Source organism: Boleophthalmus pectinirostris, unplaced genomic scaffold (assembly GCF_026225935.1).
Source record: "Boleophthalmus pectinirostris isolate CB_2022bp ecotype Guang Dong unplaced genomic scaffold, ASM2622593v1 HiC_scaffold_7, whole genome shotgun sequence".
Classification (NCBI taxonomy): Eukaryota; Metazoa; Chordata; class Actinopteri; order Gobiiformes; family Gobiidae; genus Boleophthalmus; species Boleophthalmus pectinirostris.
The window spans coordinates 17680999-17702275 of record NW_026571473.1 but is presented as its reverse complement, the minus strand read 5'-3'; the positions used below and the strand labels follow the sequence as shown (position 1 = coordinate 17702275).

Here is a 21277-nt window from a genome sequence, read left to right as displayed (position 1 = left end):
TATCTATAATTAAATGTATTTTGTTATAGATACTTTTTTTTTATCTTAATTTGCCTACTTTTCTTAATTGCTTTATTTTTCTTTCTTTTAATGCAAACTTTTCAGTTCTGTTTTCAGTCATTTCTACTTTTTTCCCTCTGGCCATTTTGTACATTTTGTGTTGCTGGTCATTTTTATCTTTTGAGAGAGCAAAAATATGCATAGGATCAGACTGTAGTCCAGTGTTTGGCTTCCTGCAGTGCTGTGTGGAGGGGGAGGACCTTTCTATAATATCCCCTCTATGGGAGTACCTCAGCCGCCTGTAGAGCAGCAGCAGTAAGAGGAGGAGGAAGAGGAGGAGGAGGAGGGGTAGGGAAAAAGTTGAGAGAAGTTTTGGTTGAAAGTTGCCTGGTTCAGTTCAGACCGAGGTGAGAGCCAGGGCTAGCGCGTAGCCGCAGCTGCTTTGGACGGGGAAGATGGCGCGCTGCAGCGGCCGTGCCACGTCTCGGTCAAATAGGCAAATGCAAGGACATGCAAAAATGATAGTGTTGGCAGCTTTCAAAATGTTTTGCCTTTTTTTCCCCTCGAGCTCGGAGGCTGGGCTGTACACGGATACTGATCAGATCATATTGCTAACTCCACAGACAGTCGAGTCCGTTTTGGTCAACTCCACAGCGGCGATTGTTGTAGAGTTTTACGCTTCGTGGTGCGGACATTGCATCGCGTTTTCAACCACTTACAAAAAATTGGCAAGAGATATTAAAGGTTAGTACAGACCCGCCGACTGTCACGTAACTTCTTCCTCTTTTAAAGCTTACAGTCAACTTGAGAGATATTTTCGCTTTATCTACACATGCACATCGCCTGTGACATTTTGCATAGATCTCGGCTGCAGATTATAAAGTTGCACATATGTTTTGGTTGTATCTGGTGTTTATTTGAGCATATTATAATTGGCGTGTTTTGTGCAACTGCCTATAATTGACTTCTGCTACAGTCCTACCCCAGAGTAAATACTGACAGTTCTGACAGATAACTGTGTGAATGTCAAGTGCAGAGTTGGTTGCAGTAGTTACTTGTTATGAGGCCCTTGCACAGTCATGGGGCATTTCAGCTCTGTGGTTCACACACAATTGCCACTGATCTCATGTCATCAGCCCTTTATGAAATATCTTTTTGTGCACATCATTTTTAGAGTTGAGCAGATAATTTCTATTAGGTTACTGTGATGTTAATTATAATAGGCTATTAATTAACGTGAAGATATGTCAGCAATGGTCAAGGACATATTTTGGTCCATGTTAGAAGTTTATAGCCTACCATTCATTCATTCCTTCGTTCATTAACAGTTTGAGTTTTTAGCCATACCTTTAGTCTAGGGCTGGACGTCATGACAGCATTATTTATCACAATTACATTCTCATATTGCTCAATCACAATGTATTTTATTTTATTTTATTTGACTTATTAAAAGCAAATACTAATTGCTTTAAAATATAAATTTTTAGAAGGTAAACAATAATCATCCCAGTTTAACACAAAAAAAATGTCAAATGTATTCCTCTAAAGTCTGCACTCTGCTCCCAACTATGTGCTTTTATTGATTTGCTGTAGACCACTTGATTAAAAAGATACAGCTGATCACTGGCAGTTAGAAATGACTGAATCTCAATTAAAATGCCATTAATTGCCCAGCACTGCTTTTGTTTGTCTGCTGCAGTGGTATCTTATATAAAAAATAGGTCAATAGAATTATTAAAACATATGAAAACCACAAATTAAGTCACAGCCATGACTCATGTTATTGAGTAGGCTTACCACTTTTATTGACAGACTAAAGTGCATACTTGTTTACATAGAGCACAGCACTCAAGGACTTTTCCAGGACAAATGAGGTGCAGTAAAGTCAAACTAAATATTTACTGTGACTGTGTGTTTGTCCCTGTGTTTGTTTTGTCCAGAGTGGAAACCGGCCGTGGACCTCTCTGCCATTGACTGCGCCGACGAAAGTAACAGGAAAGTTTGCACTGACTACGGCATTAGAGGCTACCCCACCCTAAAGGTATCACTCCACAAGACCTACACCTGTTGTGTTTGTCTTTAAGTTCAACCCTGTTTGACAAGCAATGTAAAATAAACAATGTATTCCGTGATTTGGATATGATGGTTAAAGGCATGGGAGTTGATAGGGAGGAACAAAGGGGTCTGTTGTCCCGGACCCCAGGGTCTTAGGGCCTCGGAATTGGAACTTCTGCTTATTAATTAATATTAGAAGGGGGCCATGTGAAGATTGTTGCCCCGGGCCCCCAAATTTCTGTTGACGGGCGTTGTTAAAGGTTCTTATTGTTTCTGTGGAAATGTTATTGCTTTGCTTGGAATGTTCCACAGTCGGTGCCATGAAACATATCTATCTTCCATTAAGTTAATTATACGTGTGTTTATTGACTAAAAATATTTTAAAAACATGCATTCTCAGCGTAGTCACCTTTCCACAGATCTGACCGGTAACTTGGCCTTGTAGTGTCACTTGCTTGTTTCTTTGGCAATGAGTACATTGAATGCCACGCTGTAGAAAATTCCGGGAAAAGACAAAGTAAATATAGACAATAAACGATAATACTGTTACTAATTTATGTCACTGACAGAATAAATGATAAACATTTCTAAATGGACAATATAGTTAAAAAAGCACAAGCTGCCATAAATGAAATGAAACATTTGCATATGTAATAAGATATAAAAATGATTAATTCAAACACTTACTGCTTAAATCTTATCGTATAGTAAAAAAATTACAAAAAAAATACTGTCTGTACCGGTACTGTGAAGAAAAAGTTCACACAATAAATACTGACCCCCAAAAAATATAGCTCTAGGTTTCATACATTGAGTGATAAGACAATATAGTAATTATCATGTTAGGCCTTCTTAGGCATTTAATTTAGGCTAATATTGTCACAGATTTAAGCACAAACTAAATGAACATAGAACATTCATTCTTTTGTATAAAATAGCAGCATATATATATATATATATTTTTTTTTTTATCAAAAATGGCTTGCAACTTAAAAGGCTTCAAATTAAAGGCTTACATGATGTTCTGTGATATGTTTTGTTCTCCAGAAACATAAACTTGGCATCTACATATTTTAGCATGAAGTACTATTATGCTTAGTCAGCAGATGTTGGCATTGCTGGTGCTCTCCCCTCTGTCTCCTTCTCTGTCATCAAGCACAGGCAGGCCACTCAAACAAGAGCCCCTTCTGTGTAAATAATACAATGGGCCTTTAACATCTGCGACTCATTTCTACCAGGAAACAGTTTGGGCTCCAGAAATGCAGAGAGGAAGACGTTTTTTTAAGCCAACATTACACAATATGTCCTTTATGGTTGAGTGAGGACAGTGATATCCAATCTGCTTTTCTTTCTCTAATGTTTTTTTTTCCTACTTGACAGTTTTTCAACGCCTATTCAAAAGCGGAGTCTAAAGGACAGTCATTAAGAGGTAAAAGGACACAACTATCATCCCTTTGCTTTAATGCGAGTGCAAGAGCTATAAATATGTAATGACTTTTCTCTCAAAGCTCATCGTGACGTTCGGGGTCTTCGTCAGGCAATAATAGATAAACTAGAAAAGCATGAGGAGCCATGGCCCCCTGCCTGCCCCCCACTGGAGCCCACCAGGTAATGATACACTTTTACACAATAATAAAGAAAGAGAGAAATGATACCAACAATACAAAATACAAAAAACATTAAATGAAAATTAACCAAATGGGAAAATGTAACAAAGTTAATGGATAACAAATAACAGAGCTAGCACACCTATGCAATAGAGTTAGTAGTGTCATTATTAACTTAATTAACTTTATAACAGAGAGAACAGGATTCCATTGTTTGTAAGGAGTACTTGTGTGTACTCTTTTAGAAAAGTGGACCGTGTAGGCATACCCTTTCCTCAAATGTTGGTCACAAAGCATCCTTCCATTTAAAGAGGAGTTTAATGATGCACATATCAGATAAAAAAAAAATGCCACCATGAACTGACCTTCTTTTTGGAAGCTAAATTGCTGACAATATAACTTTACTTCTGGCTTTTGGATTACTGATTACTTTAATGTAATAAAGAAAAAAATATATCCTATTGTTAAATCTGTAAATATTTAAAATATGACTATGATGAAGCTATATACTTAAAAACAAGTTTCCCTTTTTCTATCACAATGTGTAAATTACATATGTTTGTTTTTGGTGTGGTTTCCTTGTATTTCTTTCCAGCAAAGCAGAAATTGACAGTTTCTTCGAGACCAATAATGTTCAACACCTGGCTCTGATCTTTGAGGACTCAAAATCTTACATTGGCAGAGAGGTACAGGCTCATCACTGTTGTTGTTGTTTTTAATTTTATATCATTACATAATTTTCTTTCTTTTACTTGTGTTGTTTAGGTGACGCTGGACCTGCTGCAGTTTGAGAACATAGCAGTGAGGAGAGTCTTGAACACAGAGGAAGCTCTGGTGTCTGAACTGGGTGTGACAGACTTCCCCTCTTGTTACCTCTACTATCCAGGAGGCAACTACACAAGACTCAAAGTGTAAGCATTTACAAATCTTTTTTTTTTTTTTTTTTTCCTGTTATCTGTTATCTAACAGATGCGTTTTACCTTAACATGAATGTGTGTATCCATATTTCTAGAACAACAGCTATTGACCAGTACTATTGTAAGTTATGTCTAAATTAAATTTTAAATAATTCAGTTTATTTGTTTTTAAATATATTCTGTTGCATGTCCATGGCAACAGTGAATAGTGCATAGTGTGTCCTTGAGTTTGTTGTGAGTCCAGGGCAACAGTCAGGTCCCTATAAAACAATTGCAGTTATTGTCTAACTCTACTACAACAACTGTCCTCATTTAACATCACATTTAAAAGATGGTTCACGTAGGTGGAACATATCATACCAGTTTATCTCAGAAAGTGACTTTTTTTTGAAAGAACAATTACTGTGTACCTTTTGCTCTATGTACCTTAGTGCTGTAGTCGACTAAAATTCTTGGCTAAATCCATGCCCTGTGCATTGCAGTGGGTCAAAGGCTCAGAAAATTATTGGAATCTTTTGTAAAAACTACTATATCTATACTGAGGAGTTGTAGTTAATTACAACTTCATAAGTGAAAAAGCTGATTTAACTGTCCAGTCACTCCACACTCTCCAACTCCATGATTTCGACTCTTTGCGGTTGTCCATATAAATCCTCATAATTCTAATAAAACAATCCACTTAATATATATGTAAATGAGTAGATATATGCTTAATTGATCCTCCCCAGTAACTGAAGAGTTTGTTAACTAATAATAAAACATTTGATCGACTAGGACACCATCTACCAATTTATTGATTAATCAACTAAAGGACTAAAGGACCACAGCTCCAATGTACATATTTTGTAATCTAAATAATTGCTTTGTGCTCATTTGAAAACACACAAACACCACCTCACTTATTTCTTATTGTTCCACATGCAGCCACTTTAATTTGTGTAGAGAGGCTTCATCTCATTATCTGAACCATATTCATAGAAATACTTTTAAACATCTGGCCCTTTAATGGGATCACAGCATCAAAATCGCTTCCATTATTCACATCATAAAGCGCCGCTGATCGTCCCTCGCCCTGCAAATTCATCTGCTGTTTCGGCCTCTTTGTGTGCTGGTTTCAATAACTTGGCATGCAAAGAGGACTCTTTTTAGTTGACAAATGCAAAAAGGAAATGATTTATTGCTGATTTATTTATTCACCCTCTGTCGCTCCCCTCTCCTCCAGCCCCCCTCATCTCCATCACTGTACAGAGGGGAGGATTTTTAATTTCTTGCATGAAAACAATGCCATTGCTTTTCTGGCTTCACCTGCCAAACAAGGCCCCAGCCGCGCACCGCGACAGATGGCCTCCCGTCATCACTGAATGTCTGATTGATCCTGGGAGATGTGTGTGGAAGAGGCAGAGGGTGCGGAGAGCCACGCGGCGTCTCATATTCGTCATGCATGTAATGTGCGTTGGTCCCAGGTGAACACCCCCCCCTCTGCACACCGCCCTAGAGCCCCCCCACCCCGCGTGACAGTGGCTGGCCCTGGGGAGCTGTGACTGGATGAATGGTGTGCTCTCCACATCTGTACACACCCACCGCACACACAGGTGTAATTGAGTCGCAGTAAGAGAGTGTGGCCCGTCGTATCCATCCTTCTTATTACCATCTGGCGCTAGCACCATGGCGCTCGCTCGCTAACCCAGACGAAAAGGAGTGGGCTGAAGGGCTTTTAATGATTTTTTTGTTCAGTCTTGAGTTAAATGAGAGCAAAGATAGACTTTCTGTATGTACTTGTATTGTGTAAGAATACATATCATTTCAATGTTTTGAAGACCTGCATAATAATAGTAACTATTTATTATCATATTAATCACAATTGAATATTTGTTGTGAAATGTGAACAAAACTTTCCAACAAAAGATTACTTCTTTGTAGTCTTTTATTTATTGATTCATGAAAACCAAGATATGGATAATATATCTCAAATGCACTTATGTTTACTATCTAATAAATGGCTGATGCCTTCCACAGAAAATTTCAGGCCCGTACTTTTTACTCCTACGCCCTCCAGAGGTTGCCGGGAGTAGAGCGTTCAGGAAAGCCAGCTCCAAATAAAAACGACATCAGGACCAACAACACAGATGAGCCATGGAGACATTTCAATGCGTAAGAACAGATACAAATAGGACAGAAGATAAAATATAGCTTTTGTTTTTTATGTTAATGTTGATTTTGTGTGCAGGTCTAGGGTCTACATGGCAGATTTGGAGTCCGTGCTGCACTACTCACTGCGGGTTGAAGTGTCTGCTTTCCCTCTTATCAGAAGAAAGGAGTTGAATTCTCTGAAGAAGTACATTTCTGTCCTGGCAAAGGTAAAGCTGTAATTGCTCTATTTTACCACTAGATGGGGAGGAAAACAGCATTATGTACTCACTCAGTGCTGTGGCCCTTTTGCTCATTTTGGTTGGATGAAAAATTTATCTAAGTTGCAACATTTATTTAGTTTAATTAATTATTTGTTTATTTGCACATTAAAAATTTTTTTTGTTTTGCCCAAACTCAATCACTCTCTTGGGTATTGTTGACCATATCTGTGCTCCCAGTGGAATTAAAGCTTGCCATGGACCAAGCATTTAGCTTTAGCATCATGTCATATTAAAGAGTGTTTCTGGCAAACTTCACAAATTTTTTATTTTTATTTTTTAAATGCATAGTTGATCGTGGAAATAATGTTATCAATAATCATTTCATTTGGGGATTTTTCTATTTTTTAGACCCATCTTTATTTAGAGCATTCCTTTTATTGGCCCTTTTTAAAAAAAATAAATAAATAATTCATCCAGGCAATTGTTTAATTTCATCTTTTGAAACATTATTCTGAAAAAAAAAAAACATAAATTACTTATTTGGCAGAGGAAAAAATGTAAATGAAAGTTTGGCCCAATTTGGACTACCATTTAGATAAACTCCCTTCTTTTGACTAAATGAATTGAACATATTTGTTAAAAACTAACTTGAATTCCCTTCATGCTTACCCACATTTCTTTCAGATTTGTTCAACATCTAAATCTCTTTTCCTGTTTACTTATATTTTTGTCATCCTCCTGACTGTACCGTAAAGGTGCATGTACCCCTTTGCTCCCGTGTTCTGCTCTCTGTTGTCCCCCCACCTCCTCTCCCTCTCTTTCTCTCTCTCTGGGGAGGAGTCGTGGCGCTTGTGTGTTTACGAGGGGCGTGTGTGGGGGGCCGCACGCTGTGGCCTCCCATTAGCTCTAGTTTGTTTAGTCAATAGCAGGAGGTCCCAGTGGTATTTTTAGCTTGTCCCCTACTAGAATGGACCAGTCGTTCTGAAAGGCTTTGTCTAAGGAGGCATATGACGGCCCCTATTGACTTTTGACTGCAACAAAAGGGCTAAATCTCATGGGCTGACTTGTTAGACACTCAGATTTGTAAGTGTAACATTGCATTTTTACACATAAGTTTGTGGACTGAATGATATCCTCCAAATAAACAAATACTTAACAATCAAAATTTTCAGTTCATTTTTCTCTTATTAAAAGTTAAACAAAAGATTTTCAATTATAATTTCCATAACAGACTTTCCAAAACTGTCAGTTTTCTTTCTTTTAAATCTGAATAAAGACACATATTTTTACTAACAAAGTATTGGCTGTGGACCTCTCAATAAAAAAAACAACAACATATCATTGACAATTATAAATGTCTGAATCTTGAACTCAATTAAAATACAATTAATCGCACAGCCCTAGAATATCTAAAATATTTATTAAAATAACTGAAATGATAATTTTACAGAAGTGATTTGTTCATATTACATATTATAACATGATAGGCACCTAACACCTGATCTTTCAAGATGACTCATTTAATTAAATCAGTGACTCTTTTCTGACACAATGCAGATGTCATCTTCACTGAGCACCTCAACTGGTGACAGCATCCTGGTGCAGGCAACATATTATTCTTTATATTCTAGTACATAGAAATCCAACAACAATCAATGTACCAGTGCCCTTTGTCTCTTTTTTTATAAACATGTTTGTGTGTAATTTGTTCTCCTTTTGTTTTGCATGCAGTGATAAAATGACTAGATTTAGTGTCTTGTCAGGCTGAAGTCGGATTTATGAATGCTCCACATGCAGATGTGGATTAAAAAGGGGATCTTGGGAAGCATGAGAGCATTACATCGAGGTTTTTAAGGATTACACTTCTATCCTGCTTTTCTTGAAAGAAGCCCTTGAGCCCAGAGGGAACGGGAATAAAACAAAGAATTAGGAGATTTGGCCACACCTTCTCACGCCATAGATAAAGACAGGTCTGTTTTAGAAATTGTCAGTCTAAATTTGGCCTGTTTTTGTTTTGGGTTTTTTTGCAATTTGCGGTTTTGAGAATCTAGATTGTGATGATGTCGTACGCCCAGATAAGGGGAGAGACAGTTTTTACTACTGATTACATTGTAGTTTGTTATGAAATATCAAAAGCTAAATTCACAGATGCTGATCCTGATCATTTCTGTTAGTGACTAGACCATAGAACTCACTGTATTTCAACAAAAATCTGCATTTAATAACATTAATAACATACATTTTAGCTGCCCTGCAGCTGTATTAAATATTATTGGCTTATATAATGCAATGTCATCTGAAACCTAGCAATATATTCAAACATTTTTTCTTGTCATCTAGTTTATTTGTAATTTGTGGCTTGGATGACATCTTAACTAGAAAGGAATTCAACAAAAGATTTGACAGTTGTTTTGGTCTTGATGCGGAGATTGCTTGCCCATGTAACAGCCAGCAGGAGCCTCTCTCTCCCTGGATCCTCTCCACAAGAAGCCCGCTGCGGTTTCTCAAGTGCTGTGATGCTAATCGGATCAGGGATGACATATTGCTGGGGTGAAGGGGATTGTCATGGTCCGGCTCGAATGGGGACAGGAGGCAGCCGGGTTAGGGGAGGTGAGGTGTGCTCAGTGTAGGAGCAAAGACTCAGAAATCATTTATACAGTTCAGGATAGTGAGACAAAAATAATGTAGTCTATTAAAAGCAATGAGTTCTAATATCACTTTTTAAAATTTCATTTAAATATTTTTATGAGATATTGCATTTTTCTTTCTAATATTAGAATTTTTGTTTGTTTTAATATATTTCCTGAAGCACAGTCTGAGTTGTAGTATGGATGTTATCTTAGAAATGCACTCTCATACTGTTACAGATAAATCAAATAATCTTTAGTTTACGTGTTACATATTATGGCCTCTATCATTCAAATAAAATAACTCCTGAACAAAAGAAGTCAGCTGTACATATCCATTTTTTTTCTTATGTGTAAATGTTGAGCAATTACCAACAAGAGCCTGATCTCGAGAACTTTCGAGGGTAGAAAGGAAGACAGAAGGTCCATGAATAACATTGGTTTGGTCATGGCTAAGCTAAGCCCATTACAGAGGAAACACCTGCGTTTTTTCCTATGCCTAAATTCAAATGTATGTTTGATGGGCTTTTCTGACTGGTTAGACTTCAGACCCATGGATAAACCTATTATCTCTATTCTTTATACAGGCTGCACACAAGGGGCCTTAGAGGAGTGCAAATTTAAGTGATCATCACTGCACACTTTGCTAAAGTTAAATTTAAATACATAGTTTGTAATTTTCTGTGGTAATTATTATTATTATTATTATTATTATTATGTTTTTTGGATTCTACAAATAGTGTAGAACAGGTTATGCTTAGAGGTCTTGTTAAGTCATTATATCATGGGGCAACTGACAGACACATAGGAGGCAGGTGCGTTCTAACTAAATCTTAAAATAAAACACTATAGTAACAGTAAAAATATTTGTCTGTTTTTAGTCATATCCTTAATCCTTTAATTGTGCTGTTCTGGGAAGTGGCATAATTATTGGCTCCTCCAATATTCAGGCTTACTTTGAACAATGGGGAGTAGTACATTTAGGTAGAATATATGAAATGATGGTAGCTTGCTCACTTTTGGGTCTCTCATTAGTTTCCATTGTCACCGATACACGTAAAAAGCATTTGGCTGCGTCTGCTTGGCCTCTGTCAACAGTAGTCTCAGAAAGCCATCAGCCGGATTTTCTCTTTTCTTTATGTGCTTAAGTCTGCTAGTTACAATCTCAAGTTTCCTCACACCGCTGCCTGCTGCCATGGTAACACGGTGTCAGAAGAGCTAAATAAACCACTATAGAGTTTATACTGGTTGGGTGTAATGTGAAGGCCTATTTATTTTCATTTTGAATGTTAGAATGTGTTATCATTTGTAACCATAAGGCAAATAGGTCACTGTTATTTTTGCACCAAAAAATTTAATGGCGAAGTATTATGATATATATAAATATACATTTGCAATTTATGTTTAAAGACTGGATTCTGTTCAGAATGCACACGGTAAATAACTCTATAAACATTAATGTTTGATTTAAGACTGAAATATGAACTGTTAAACTAATACAAAAATCCCATGGATCTCAGAATATGTTTGTATAGGTCTAAACTACAGGTACAATCAGAATATTTTGTTCTTTGCAGAAGACTTTCTATCATCTAAATATCTGCAGCCTTTGCCATTTGATCCAACTCAAACTGTATTTCAATTATATTTTAATATATTACGTAGACCTTCTTTGAACAAATTCTTAAATTCTTATCAAAACCAAACCTGGCATAAAATGGACAGATTAAAACCTTTTCCTGAATATGTCTGTATAAGATCATTTGATACATTTCTAGAAACTACTGTTATTTTTGTTATCAAAAATTGAGTATCTAGCCTTTTCCTTAGAATACATTAATAACCATTTCTTATTCTCTTTTTGCAGTACTTCCCAGGCCGCCCTGTTCTGATGAACTCATTAAAGTACATTGACTCTTGGCTTCAAAACCAATATGGCAATGAGGTGTCTTATGATGCCTTCAGAGCAGCCCTGGATAATATAGCACAGGTAAACATATACAGCATGTATGTATCTGTTTTGTGTTTTTAGAGTGTATTTCATTTACATAAGAGGGAAAAAAACATGTTTATAGAGGAGGAGAGTAAGGTTTTGTGCCACAAGAAGCCTTATGTCTCAGAGGAAAAGAAATATGAGAAAAGCTAAGCAGACGGCTGTAAAGAGTTGAGCTCAGGGCCAACTGAAAAGGATATGAGGATGTCTGTCCAAGATTAGGGATTTAACCATAACTGAAATGTTATGGTATCATCGTCTCACAATAATATCGCAGGCTGTCATTATATATTAAATAATAAACTTGCATTGTTGCAATGCATTGTTTTGTTGCTACAGCACCAAAAAATAACACTAACTAAAAATAGATGGAAGTACATTTACCATGATCCTTTCCTCCATTTCAGTGCAGACAACATGAAGAAAAAATTTAAGTACTTCAATAGACTGTATATACTATACATGGACATAGCTAACTTGCTATACTCACCACGTTCCAAATATGAAATGAACATGGGTGCACTTCCAGCTTCATCGACTCCGGTTCACTTTGTATTGAGAAAATGTTGGCCCTCTCCTCATAACTGCTGCTGACAAGCTCCTCATTTTGATCTTAAAATGTTCGTATTTTGCTATTTTGTCCATAAATCAATTGCTATTCCTAATGAACTTCATTTGACTGGAGCTGAACACTATAGGTGACGTAATTTAGTTGACAGTCTGTGAGCACTGCTTAATATTAATTCTTTGGAAAATTACTATAATGATTTGCATCAAAGGCTTGTCAGCAAAAGAAGAAATATCATCTGTAATATTCTGGTAGCCTCTCTACAATATTGCAATAAATATCATACTGAGAAATGTGATAATATCGTACTGTGAGATTTGCATATTGTTACATCTGTATTCATGAGTAGCCTCATCACTGACTGTGTTACAAGGTTCCTGCCAGTATGGACAATTTATCAGCTCAGAGTCAGATAACTGATCAAGAATTTCCTACTTTGAACTTATGCTCACCTAAAGCTTAAAATATGTATTAATAGTCATACGTCATAAAGTGTTTTATTTTTTTTTATCACTTTATAGCTGTCGTATAGGGACGTAGTGTTGCCCAGTGGTCGAGTGGTCTCAGCTGCAGCACATATGCCAGCCTCAGTGTAAGATTCAGGGTTTTGATGATTTACTGAATGCCCTCTCTGTTCTTCACCCCTCTTTCCCCCTACACTGCCATGTTGAATGAAGTCTATGGACCAAAAAGCCTTTAGGAAAGAAATAATAAGGATTTCAAGATTACTTGGTGAACTGCCATGATTATTCAGGTAACAGTGTAATAGAAAGAACTAAAAAAAAATGTGTCACTTTCACTTTATTATTCAGACAGTTTGATTTCATAAAGAAAGCAAGTGCATTTTTATTTATTTTTTTATTGTTTGGTCATGGCGTCAACAATCGTGAATAAACGTTAAATTGTGATGTTTCTCATAATAATCAAAACATTAAAATGTTGTATTATGACATCCCTAACTGAAAAACTATGGATTTCTTGCTTGAACATTTTGCTCCTTGCCTGTTTTCTATTCTCCATCTAAATGTATGATATCTCAATATGCACTTTGCCCTTGTTTCACTGCCAGCCCGCACAGCTGAAATCTATGTGCTGTTGTTTTTGGAATGAAGCCTGCATGCCTTCACTATATGGCTTCACGCAAATTGAAAGAGTCACTTACTTACATCATTAGCTTTTAGCAAGCAAGTCAATGAATCAATGAATCAATGGGAAGGTATGAATAGACTTTGCCTCGGAGGAAATGGACTTTGAGCACACGAGCTATGCACATACAAAATCTTTACTATTGACATCTGAGTAACACTGTCAATCACCAGCAATTGCAAGCCAGCAGAGGCAAAAGAACGACTTTATGTCAGAGAAAATATGTTGGTGGATTCAGTTGGGCCTTGGTTAGAGATCTGGGCAGCTTGGTTCATTAGCGAAGGTCTGGGCCATTAACCTGGAATTGACTTGTCATTGATTTGGAAAGTACACGGACCTGCCTCGCTAGTTTAAACAGGTTAGCACAGGCTATATATGTAACATGTTAAAGTAATTTTCCATTGTTTTGTTTTAACTTTTTACTGTTCTTCCAGGCCCCAGACACAGCGTTACCTGAAGGAGTGAGGTGGGTGGGTTGCCAGGGGTCCCAACCTCACTTCAGGGGGTATCCGTGTGGAGTATGGACCCTCTTCCATGTGCTCACAGTTCAAGCCCTGAACTCTGGGACATCAGGTATTGGCAAACACACATGCATTTACACATTGCAAGAGAAAATCAAATTACTTGTTGACATTTTAGTTACCTAATCATCTGGAAAATACAAATAGAACATTAATTACAAATCAAACACATTATCTCCTTATAAACTGGTAAGAATGTTTAAAAAAGTTTAAATCCTATGATGGCTAAACTCAAGGGATCTATACCACAAACAGTACCTTGACAACTTGATTTTTGTCTAACTTTAAGACAAACAAAAAGCAACAGTTGGTAAATAATTAAAATGCTTGTGTGATAGATTCTCCGTAGTATTGATACATTATGTTATGTGTTGTTCTTATGTAAAATATATGCTATAACATGGCACCTATGGGAGTTCACTGGGGGAGGAAGGAGGGATGGGGTCTGTCTGTCTCTTTGTAAACAAAATATTCCTGGAATGTTGTGTCTCACTGACCCAGTTTGACATCAAAAGAAATAATCTCCCTCAGTTATGGTAATCAGTTTTTTATATTCTTTTTATTTTTGTTCTAACTAAAGTACAGCCTAATTGTAATGGTGTGAAGGGATTATACTAGATTAGAGGGATGTTAGTGGTTAATAAAACAGGCAGATGACCGAAGGCTGGGCTCCCGCCAGAGTGGGTAATCTCTCTCACAACACACAGAGGTTAATCCGGAGGTTTACGGTCCGTCCTGTGACTTACAGATGGACGTGTCCAAAGGATTTCCATCTGCCCTGCACAACATTAAATAATAGACACGCTGACTATACTAAACATCTTATTAAACTGTAAACACAAATTAATGTTGCATTATAATATTTTGTGAAATGATGCAAAGTGGCTTGTAATTAATAAAAATGTTCATTCTTAAAGCTTTCAAATGAAAGTTTTGCAAAATTCCCAAAAAAATATGTTTATGTTATGTTGAAATCCTGAGACTACAGTAGGACCATCTTTCACACAGAGTGTTATCTGTATTTATATCCAGATTGGGTTATCCTATTCACATAGATTATTCATCACAATATGGGGTTAACCCAGCTCTTTCTGACTCCTGGCCCACATAACCGTGGGAATCCAAGGCCATTAGCGGGTGCTGAAACAAATTTAAAAGAATGGTCCCAACTACAGTTACCAGGCGAGGGGCTGGCAGCTGTTTTGTATACAAATCAGTAACTAGTCCACCTTTTATTAAATCAGGTAATCTCTCACTTACTCAGATTGTTTTTGCATTCAGTTATTAACTGATGTAGTCTTTTAAATTAATGGGAATGTCTGGACTTTAGAAATGATGCAAAGCCATTTAATCCATTACTATTAATTTGTTTATAATACGTAATCATGATGACAATCCACACGTCATATTAAAGTTTACTTGTTTATGTGATGCATGTATTATGTTTTGGTGTCTCTCAGATCGCTTGGAGGTGCTGACTGCCATGAGGGAGTATGTGCGTGCGTTCTTTGGATGCAGAGAGTGTGCACAACACTTTGAGAGCATGGCCCAGGAGAGTCTGTACGATGTGACCACGTCCTCTTCTGCAGTCCTCTGGCTCTGGTCAAGACACAACCACGTTAATAACAGACTGGCAGGTAATATTTTTTACTTTTGGATATTTATTAAAAACATGTTTCATAAGAAATTAGAGGAAGTTCATATTTCTGAATGTTTTTCTCTTTAAATGCATTCTTAGTAGTGAGACTAAAGAGGGTGAGGGGTCGAGGGAAGACGGATCCTCAGATCAGACACCAGCTGTCGTGTGGTCTTAGTCTTTCCAGGATCACTTGTTTAAGTCCCAGCCATGACTGCCTCCCTTAACAATATCCAATGTAGCTTTGTTCCTACTTATCAAGTGTATGTGCTTGATTTGGGCAAAAGAATCATTTTAGAGATTTTTCCTTGACTTCCACATAGGATTAAATATGCTCAGATTTTATATTCATTTAGAATGCCATTGGAATTCTTTTTATCACTGTATTCATATCACCCCCTCAATTGATTCCAAAGAGCTGAACAACTCTCTAGAGTGTGCCTGTTCTTTTGTCTGGGTTTATCTGATGTATTAGGCACACGACTGTCATTAACAGCTCACTTTGTTAAATGGCTGTTTTGTGGCGTCCCTTCATCTCTCGGGGACAGCTTGTGGTGAGCAGCAGGCCCAGGACACTCCTCTCTTTTGGTGCTTGGTCCCTTGACACTCCAGCAGTGCTTAGGACTGTCCCATCCGTCTTCCTCCTCTTTCCATATTGCTGTATTTCTCTTTGCGCTCCTCCTCCCCTGGGACTCATATTCTCCGCTTAACAAGTAATAGCACAGCATCCTCACAGAGCAGGTCCCGGAGGAGCCCAGCTGCCTGTGGCACACACACAAAACCCACAGCATTGTGTGGCAGCAGGTGGCAGAGACCACCACATGAGCGGCAGCCCCTCCTCTTAACCAGTCGTACGCCTCCCGACAACCACGCTCGGCACGGGTCAAGTGCCGGCATGTTGTGGGAGTGAAGTCGTCATGATGGAGAGCCAGGCTCCACATGAATAAAAGGGATGCACAGAGAGGCTGAGCGAAGGGTTTTGCGTTTAGAGCAGTGAGTGGCAGCATGTCCCAGCGGACACCAGCCTCTGCCCGCTCTACCCCTCCTGTCCCCTGTCCTAAAGGGAAGCTCTTTAGCAGCCCACCCGCCCCTCTTTTCAGGAGCAGCCATGCATGAAAGAGCAGCTATTTGTAAAGGGACCCAACAATTAATTTAGCTGGCAACAAAGAGGCCCCTGGGCCCTGTGCCGTCCTGCACGGGCAGAATTAAGAGCAGTGGCAGTGCCGTCCTGTTGCTGCTTGTCAACAGGAGGAGTCTGAGTCACATTTCCACAGACAAACCTGAGGGCACCACAGGAAACAGAGGCTTAAGGCTGATGGCACCTTATGTACTTAATACATAATAAGTTAATGATAGACTAATACTACCATAGCCCTGTCTTGTATGAGATTATCACTGTATGAGTTTTGTTATACTAATAAATCATTTTAAGTTCCTATATCTTTTGAGTTGGAAGTTTAACTTAATTAAATACACAAATGTCAAATACACATTGTAAAGCAATACTTCAATGTGCCAGTTGTTTTACATGTAGCCTTTTCATACTTACGTACATCCATACATATTAGGACCTATAAAATTCTAACTGATAATATATAAGAAAAGGTTTGTCAGTGTTCAAATATCCTAAATGACAAACTTTATAAGATATCCGAGTCCCAATGTTCTTGTTTCTCAGTTGTATGCAACAGCCCTCTCTCCTCTTCTGACCTACTACAGTGCCTTCATATTAATGTGAATTTAAAACCATGATTTTGGCATATTGTCACCTTTATATCATTCGCTAAAACTCCTGACTCTCTTGTCATGACAGCTGAGTCTGTGGTGTAGTGTGCAGGCTTCACTCTCAGAATTAGTGCTGAGGAAGCTGGTTGGACACGCTGAACAATACATATTTATACCTGATGAATATGTATGCGCAGCAGTGATGACATCCTTGTGACAGGCCATTGTGGCAATCTCAATATCGCTGCTATGGCTAAAGTCACCCTGGCTGCAAACCTGGTGAGCTGATTAGAATAAGGAAACAGATGTGTGTGTGTGTGTGTGTGTGTGTGTGCGTGTATGTGTGTGAGTGTGTGCTTTTACCTGCTGATATGTATAAGAGCCCCCTCCCACCAGCAAGGCCTATCCAGGCGCTAGTAAAATTGATGTATCCTTTATGTAAAGTACTGTATGCAGAGTACGTACACACATGCATATGACGGAGATTAATCGTGAGTGGCGGAGCGTGGGGGAGAGGTGCGAGAGGATGTAAATTGACAGTGTTGTAAAGTGACAGACCTGCTGCTGCTCTGCTGTTTTTTTTTATCACGTACACACAAACACACAATACTCTGTCCATGACAACAGGCAATTTATTACCTGGAGCTGCCACATGTGTGTCCTTGTAGTTGTGCCAGTGCATAGTGCAGATCTGTTGTGAGGAGGGGGTGACAAGACATGGAAGAAAACATGTTAAAAGAAAAAGTTTTAATTGATTGAAAAAGGTTTGCCTCCTCCCCTGAGCTTTCCACCAGTTTCATGTTCAATTTGGAGATTGGACTTGCTCTCCAAATGTTGTGAAGGGACAGGTGGCCCAGAGCACGTGGTCTGCTCCCTCTAAAATGGGGATTACGCGTGTGTGTATGTGGGTAAGCTGTCCAGTTTGGCCACATCTATTATTTCAGCAGACCTCCCACTGGGATGTCCCACAAGCCCATTGATCATTGTTAGGGGCTGTCACACACACACAAACACACAAAAATATCAATCCACAGATTACACACACAGTGACGCGTGATTTACATATACACACTTAGCCACATACGTACACATATGCATATAGGCACTTAGTTTTTACGAGGCTCGTGACAAGATCAAATGGGTTCAACAGCAGATTGCATCCAGTCCTCAAAGCACTTAGCTCTGTGAGTATATGCTTCAACAAGGCACACAGAACGTACAACAATAGATAAAGCTGCTGACTGGAAGAGCCCTTTCCTTACTGGATGTGGCAATGAATCTAAGTGCAGACTTCACCTCCTGGGTCTCATGCAAATTAATGAAGTAGTCGGTTGTTTGGCTCTGTAACATAACTTGAAGCAAATGCAAAAGTTGTGATTTTATTTTGTTGCTGTCAAAATGTAAATACATATTTGGTTATTGATACTTCTTTTAATCAGGCATAAGTAAAGTAAGTAAATCAAGCATATTTTTTTGGTCAATGTTTTGTGAGTGAGATGCAGCTAGCCTCAAGTGAAGCTTTATATCTGGAGGGTTGAAGTGCAAAGAAAATGGGTACACATATGGATTTAAGGAAATTGGTTGGTTAATCTTCTTATATGCTTTTATTGCTCACAAACAATTGTATTATTTGGTTTAACTAACTGGTTGGTTAAATCAGCAACTTTGTGAATCCATAATATGTGGAGACTGCTGTTGTGATTTAGGGCTCTACAAATAACTACAAATCAAATCATTTAAATTCAACTGTAATTGAAGTGCCATGGCCAAATTGTAATGTAAAGTATTTTCATGATTTTGTGGGTGTTGGATATCTTTCTCACTATGTCCTATATATTTGTAAACTGGCTTCACCATGCAGGTGGTTGTAGTGATATATATATGATCACTAAAAATACTACAAATTGTACATAATTTTGTGTTCATTCTTAGGTGCATTAAGTGAGGACCCTTACTTCCCAAAGATCCAGTGGCCATCTCCTGAGATGTGTCCGCGGTGCCATACCGTCGAACTTAATGGAGACCACAAATGGGACCTGGATCAGGTTCTTTCTTTCCTCAAGTCCTATTTTTCTTCTGGCAGCATTCTCACAGGTACAAACATTAGCTCTAAATGCATTCATATAATTAATGTCACAACTGCCATTAACTATACTTTTTTTTTTTACTTTAGACTTTCTTGACGATGAAAGCCAAATCCTTGAAAAACAAAGAGAAAAACAGGCTTTAGAGGCTAAGAAACGTATCGAAAGAGAAGTCAAAGAGGCCACAACGGTGAATTCTCTGTCTTTACTTCCTACTGTGCAAGAAGAGGAAGAGGAGGAGGAAGAAGAGGAAGAAGGCCCACAGGATGAAGCTGTTGCAGAGGACATGGCTGGTGGTAAAAACTATGACACTACTCCCTGGGCCAAACCTGACATGGGGCTGAATGAGAGACGCCAAAAACGGGCACACAATAGGCCTGTCATTGTCGGCATGAGAATGAAACAGCAGCCAGAAGATATTGTGGATCTCGACTCTTTTGTAAACCAACATTACAGGGCCAAGGCTCTCGCTGCCTCCAGTCGAGTTAAACGGCGAACGCTGCAGAGAAAGGAGGAACAGGAACCAGCACCCATATTTGGACTTGGGCTGGGACTAGACTCGGGCCTGGGTATGGTGGGCCTGGAGCCTATGGAGCCTGACTTTGAGAATCAGAAAAGAAAACGTCTACAGAAGCGAGAACTGTCACATCAGGTCTATAATGTCAAAGCAGAGGAGAGCTACAGAATGGGATGGGTGTCTATGTTTAGTATTGGCTTCTCCAAAGTGGACGTAAGTCTCTGTGTGATCCTCTATTTCCTGTCCTCAATGTGTCTCCTGACCATGTACTTGTTCTTTAAAAACCGACTGAGGATACGGCGACCAAAAGTGTCTCTACTATGAACTGTGAAAAATTACATAACCAAGAATGACTGTTCACATTTGGTATACATGTATTACTGGTGTCAGGCTAAGGGGATGGCTCTAGATTAGCAGCTCTTAAGCTCACCACTTAAACGTTGCCTACTACCACATTACCCATTGCCATCCAAGTTTCCAGGTGAAAAGGGAAATGTTTTTGAATTAATATGAATGCAGCTTTTTAACAAGTTCTCTGGATCAGAAGAAAACCTTTGATTCACACGAGGAATTATGAAACTATGACAAGACATTTGCATTGTATTTTATTTTTTGTTTTTATTTTCTTTTTAGATAAATTTGACCTCACACTCATACTCAAATCATCTCTAAAATTGATCAGTAATTTATTTAGGAAGGCATGTCTTAATGTTTTGTCAAATCAATCACTAAAGCAATTGATTATTAGATATGTTGATATAGTTTTTTTACTCAGTGTTCATAGGAAAATCGCACTTCATAGATGTACAAAAAGCACAAAGGAAAAAGGACCAAAACTATGGCTGTTTCCCATATTAGGTTTTAAACTTTCTACTATTGATCAGGCTTTACATTGTGACCACAACTGGTCGAAAAGTCCAATACACCATTTCTTATGGTGTAACTAAAAGGACCACTTCAAATATTAATTACATCATATACAACCCTGTGCACACTTTAAAACTACCATTTGTAATTATTGGCTAACTCGGCCCAGTTGCATTCTCACAAAACACCACTAGATCTATGTTACTGCTATTTGACAGTGTACCAGTTTTGCCCTGACAGAAGAAGACCACCAACCACAGGTGAGCCTAAACAAAGGCCAAGTGAGGAACAAGGAGAATGGGTAGGTTACATCTGTTATGTACTGCTAAAAAAACAACAATTTACAAATGGTAGCTTTAATATAAGATAAATTTCTTATCCCTTGCATCCGCAGTGTTAAGTTGTTTCTCATCAACACGTTCTCACTAAATCAATAAAGTTATTTTTGATAAAGACCCTTTCAATGCTGTCATCTTTAGGTTTAAGCCCCAAAGAAGGCTGCAGTTTGATCAGTTTGTTTTTGGATTTCCATTTTACTTTGATGCCTTGAGTGTCCAAAATATGTTTATTGGTGATTGGATTTAAGTTTGGGAATAACAAATTTGTGTTTTTGTTTTGATGAAGATGATTGGGACATGGGTGAACCAGGGTGCTACATGTATA

General features: G+C 38.2%; 1 protein-coding gene across 1 annotated transcript; it reads left to right on the top strand.

Moving 5' to 3' along the window:
* Positions 1 to 341: 341 nt before the first annotated feature.
* qsox1 (quiescin Q6 sulfhydryl oxidase 1) lies at positions 342 to 21071 on the top strand. The gene is made up of 13 exons (XM_020924860.2): positions 342 to 744; positions 1941 to 2041; positions 3436 to 3484; positions 3564 to 3663; positions 4258 to 4348; positions 4428 to 4573; positions 6596 to 6730; positions 6807 to 6936; positions 11425 to 11547; positions 13699 to 13837; positions 15246 to 15422; positions 19079 to 19240; positions 19320 to 21071. The coding sequence occupies exons 1-13, from the start codon at positions 456 to 458 to the stop codon at positions 20069 to 20071; spliced, it is 2394 nt and encodes a 797-aa protein (XP_020780519.1). The 5' UTR covers positions 342 to 455; the 3' UTR covers positions 20072 to 21071.
* The last annotated feature ends 206 nt before the right edge of the window (positions 21072 to 21277 follow it).

What these genes read in the sequence shown, in the direction of transcription:
- qsox1 (XM_020924860.2), top strand. Translation starts at nt 456, where the DNA reads ATGGCGCGCTGCAGCGGCCGTGCCACGTCTCGGTCAAATAGGCAAATG. An exon ending in GAGGCTACCCCACCCTAAAG is followed by an intron (nt 2,042 to 3,435) that starts GTATCACTCCAC and finishes CCTACTTGACAG; the next exon opens with TTTTTCAACGCCTATTCAAA. An exon ending in TAAAGGACAGTCATTAAGAG is followed by an intron (nt 3,485 to 3,563) that starts GTAAAAGGACAC and finishes TTTCTCTCAAAG; the next exon opens with CTCATCGTGACGTTCGGGGT.